Source organism: Diaphorina citri, unplaced genomic scaffold (genome assembly GCF_000475195.1).
Source record: "Diaphorina citri unplaced genomic scaffold, Diaci psyllid genome assembly version 1.1 scaffold76757, whole genome shotgun sequence".
NCBI classification, from domain to species: domain Eukaryota; kingdom Metazoa; phylum Arthropoda; class Insecta; order Hemiptera; family Psyllidae; genus Diaphorina; species Diaphorina citri.
In genome coordinates, this window is record NW_007453871.1 from 1 (window position 1) to 4,816 (window position 4,816).

The 4,816-nt window shown below is 42.2% G+C and overlaps 1 protein-coding gene across 1 annotated transcript; it reads right to left on the minus strand.

Moving 5' to 3' along the window:
- Window positions 1-3: 3 nt before the first annotated feature.
- On the minus strand, window positions 4-4,158 carry LOC103524018 (ABC transporter G family member 13-like; the record flags this gene model as incomplete). The annotated part of the gene is made up of 9 exons (XM_017449401.2): window positions 3,874-4,158; window positions 3,465-3,685; window positions 2,996-3,294; window positions 2,633-2,865; window positions 2,195-2,408; window positions 1,786-1,977; window positions 1,467-1,650; window positions 541-681; window positions 4-112 (listed from the first exon to the last, which is right to left on the minus strand). Coding segments are annotated over exons 1-9 (1,869 nt in total), but the record flags the coding sequence as incomplete, so codon positions are not given.
- Window positions 4,159-4,816: the final 658 nt, after the last annotated feature.

The window sequence follows — 4,816 nt, forward strand, 5'->3', positions numbered from 1 at the left end:
CTTGATATCGCTTTCTACAGCCGCCCTGTCGTGACCATGACATCTGGCCATTGATAACCAAATGAGGAGAGGCCAGGACGCTAGACACATGATGGTGTAGTGGTAGCCAAACCTGGGGAAATGATACAGATAAAGATGTTGTGGGTATAGACTAGAACTAGGATTTGAGGTGAAATTCTCATATGACTGTTGAAGTAAAAGTCTCATAGCTGCTTTTCGAGAAATCTCCTGTAAACAATGTACTTAATTAGATCTTAAAATCTCAAGGTGTGTCCAAAAATAGTCGACCGGCCCTTGATCGATGTCGATCGACGAGGTGAATCTAAGTTGTCGAGGCAATGAACGTGTCAGTCGACATCGATGGCCGGTCGACTATGTGTGGACACACCTTTTAAAGTATAAAATAAATTTGGGGGGAAGAAACCACATTCCTCAAGCTCTTCAAAGAAAAGTTTCCTAAAGCAATGAAGAGTTTATGACTACTCTACAGTACTTTCTTTTTTAGGGTAGAGGGGAGAAAGAGTTTCTATTATGTCTTACCTATCATTAAGTAATAGTTGAGAATCAGAAGATGGCACGTCCCAAAATATACACCCGATAATGACCGACAGGATGGTCGCAATTAACAACTGCGACAGCCAATTCAGCAGACTACTGGGCTGCGAGTACGCCATTTGACGTCTGAAATCATCAGTCAAACGTAGATCAATATTACCTCCTTGTACCGTGTTTTGCTAGTTCGCTACTGACATTTAAATACATGGTCGATATAAATATACGAGTAGTTCATAATTAATAATTACATATGTAAAAGACAATATTTGTAAATGACATTCTCAAGATGCGAATTAAAATGTACTTCTTCATAAATCTAATCGAATCCTGAGATAATCAATTACAATGTCTGACTCTTCGGCACTGTATATTGAAATCAGTTCGTGATTACAGAACCACATTCTAAATTCAAAACGAGATCAGCCTATAATTGGATTGAAAGATAACAGACAACGGAATTGAAAAAGGGGGGCGTGTCTCACAGGCCATTCTATTCTAGTGTGAATTATTTACATAGAAATTGGGTACTTCCGTTGCGTAGGCATTGCATTCAAATTTAATAGGTACCTAATATTTCATTATAACTTTTTTCACAGTCAAGTTTTTACAGAATTTAGTCCATGCGATTGGTTCCACGCATGAATGGACCCATGGCATCGTACAGAACGTGACTTGTTACCTAGTTGATCTAAGATACGCCACAGAAAATGGTTTCTATTAATTTTAAAACGTAAAAATAAGTTCTTTCTTTTCAAAATACCTTTGCTTCAAAAGTCAAGGTGATCTTCTCTAGAAGTTGTGAAGGCAAATGAAGTTACATCTTTGGCTGTATGGTTGGGCCTTAATTAAGGCCATTCCGCCAGTGAGAAAAAAAAAGTTGATGTTCAATAGATCGCTCAAAGGATACTTACAGAAAGAGGGCAAACACTTGACGTAGCGGGGAGGCAGATCCTATCTTGGGAATCAACAGATGAGGAAGTGGGGGATCAGACAGAGGCTCCTCTCGTCTCCTGAAGAGTTCGGAGAGTTGTTCTATTCGTTGGGAAGACTCTAGCATGGCCTCCGCACTGAGGTCATCAAGGGTGACTAAATCCACTGGAAAGTAGAAGTTAGAACATTAGTGAGTTACATAATTTGGTGAAATTGTGCAAGGCTTGCCATGAGGGCCGGAGAAAAAGAAAGAAGGCCATTTTATTTATGAAAATTTTCTTTGAAAGACGCAATACTTACAATAATAGTCGGACGGATTTTTGAACGCCGGGCAAGGGTAATCGGCAGCAGCAAAGTAAGGTAACATGTCTCTCCGCTTGCCAGAGTACATGGTTCGACCCCCGGACACGAGCAAAACTCGGCTGATCATGGTGAATATCTCGTACGTGGGAGGTTGCAATGTGAGGATAACCATCTTCCCTGCCATGCCAGCTGAAATAAAAGGAAATTTATTTGTGTTTCGTCAAACTAGATATGTATTTTCTTAGAGAACTAGGAATTTCGGTGATCATATAACTGTGACTCGAGTAGCAAACGGATTTTTTCATACAAAACTAATGGAACTTTCATCTCCGACCATCAATTAGGATAACCATCAACTTAGATGATGGAAAGTGGGAACGGTTTCCAGGAAATTGAAACTACTTACCTGGACCACCACTTGCCCAGCCTCGCAGAAACTCTACCAGGAAGAACGTATCGAAGATGTCCATGAAGACCGTGGGGCAGTCAAGGAGCAGAATGTCTGCATGTGACATCAGGCAGCAAGCAATGCTCAGTCTCTTCAGTTCAGAGGTAGTGAGTCGACCCACTCGGGTGCTTAGAACTTGGGTTAGTCCAAGTTCCTCTATCAAGAGGCCCATCTGAAGAAAAAGAAGGAGTAAGGCTGGTAAAAAAACGAGTTCATCTTTGATGATCATCGTTAGTGAATATGTAACTAGTATAACATCTTCAGATTAGTTCATCCGCAGGTCTGTATGCAGTATGCTCTTCTTCCCACCATCGTATGTATTTACAGTTCAGTACATAAGTCCAACGAACAATAAGTCATAAGTCCAACGAACAAAAATAAATTATCAATTCTTACCTGTTCCGACGTAGTCACCTTTATGCTGTGTTTGGGCGGCCGTCGCAGATGTGAATAGAAAGTTAGAGTTTGAGCAACGTTGAGTTCGGGCGACAGGAAACTTTGAGATCGGACATACACGAGCCGTCTTTTCAGAGCGTTCAATGGAATACTGTGTCCGTTTAGAATGACTTGGAACGCTTTGGCATCGTTTCGTCCGGCAAGGGCGTCCAGAATGGCTTTGCCTTCCAACGCTGAAATCAAAGCCGAATGAATTAATCTTGGAATGTAACTCTGGGACACAGACTCATCCGAGTCGAAGTCATTGATTCTTTCCCTATTTGCTTATTTCGATATGAAGAGGTCCTGATATGTTGGACTCACCTGAAGTGGACATAATCGCTAGAACTTCACTGCCTTTGACTTCAAACGACACGCCCTGCACGAAACATTTGTTCTTACTGGACGGAGGTACCTCAAGACCTCTGACCTGCAAGTGGGGGAAGAACTCTGGACGGCCGGACTGAAAGCTGGGTGCACCGCCATCCAGATGAGAATGAGAGAGGGCGCTGGCAGCTCTGTCATGCAGGTGGGTTTGGGACATGTGGAGCATGCGTGGATTCAGTGGTTGCTGCAATTGCTGGATCTGTCGAGAATTTGGTATTGCTATGGACGCGGGTCGCCTGCAAAAGAATAAGAGTGAGATGTTCAAGTTCATGTGAACTTATCACGGGGAAAAATAAGGGAATTTCTGGAGATGTTGGTTTTCTCCCCCCTTGTCCCTCAATAGAGCATCGATCTCTTCGCAATAGATTGATTCCATTTCACCACCACCGAATCACCACTTACTTACCCGCCAGGGTACGGATGTCCCGGATGGTGTACATCAAGGAAGCCCCTCTGGCTGGGATGATGTTGAGCCATCTCAAAGCTCCTCAGCTCATGCATGCTCCTGTGATGAGGCACATGGATGTCAGGTTGGAGAAGGTTTGCTTCACTGATGCTTTTACCACGCGGGGCCATGCCTCGTGAAGCGCCCATTGCGGAGGGCGGGTGATTCCTATGTATGCCGGTCTGAAATGGAGGAGGAAAGAGGTGAAATATGAAGTTTACATTGTGAAGGACCGGAAGGTTTCCTTGATATCTATCGACACCTAAAGTTAAGTTTGCCAATACAAATTTCCAAAAAGACTTACAATATCCGTAAAGTCCCGAAAAATCATTTGCATCCATAGGAGTGTCTCCATCTAATTAAAACTTACCCCATTGGGAATCAGATTTCTGAAATCTGGATCGCTCCTGGCTCGCAGATACTGAGCGCGGGCTTTCCTCTCTGCTGCAGTGCGGGGTCCCCGATGTGAAGCTCCGTCCTCACTGGAGTCGTAGCCACTAGAACCTTCCCGAGCTCCACGGATACCACCAGGCGGAAATACCCGAGGTAAGCCGAACTTGAGATAGGTGTACATGTTAGAGCCAAGGGTGGATCTGAGGATAGGGTAATGGAAGTGGATTAATATAGTAGGTATTAGCATTAGCATATCAGCAAAGTGGGACAACGAGTTTTAAAATTTATGAATCGTTGCCATACCTAATTATTTGTAAATACATAAATACCAAAGACCAATATAGGGAAATACCACCTAGCTCAGATGCTTCTGTTCTAGTTAGCTAGTTACAGAAATCTCTCGACAGTTTACTCTTCCTACTGTGTTTAATCTTATAACCTATGCATTCTACTTAACCTAACTTGTTCTATTCAAAGATTCAAACCGATAATCCTAAAACCAATCAAACCAGATCGTCGCATAATCCGAACTCGTAACCTGGCAACCATCACCTCTACTTCCTATAATAATCACAGCAAAAACGTAGATACTTGTACTAAATGATCTGAATAACAATAATTCAGAGGAGAGTTGAAGTCTACAGATCTAGAAACTAGAGAAAGGTGAGAGTGATTGGTTCTCGTTATGATTTACTTCCAATAGGTCTACGTAGGTCTTTAGATATGGGTACAATCCAATGATAATCAAATTGCATTCAACAAAATGGAAGACGTTCTCTTTCCGACCAAAAAATTGAAATCATCACCAGGTTTGTAATTTAATTAATACTTTGCGAAGAAAGTTGAAAGTATCAACCAAATAAAAGATTGATGAGTAGCTATGAATGTATCCAAATAGATCTAGTCAGAGACGGGACTAC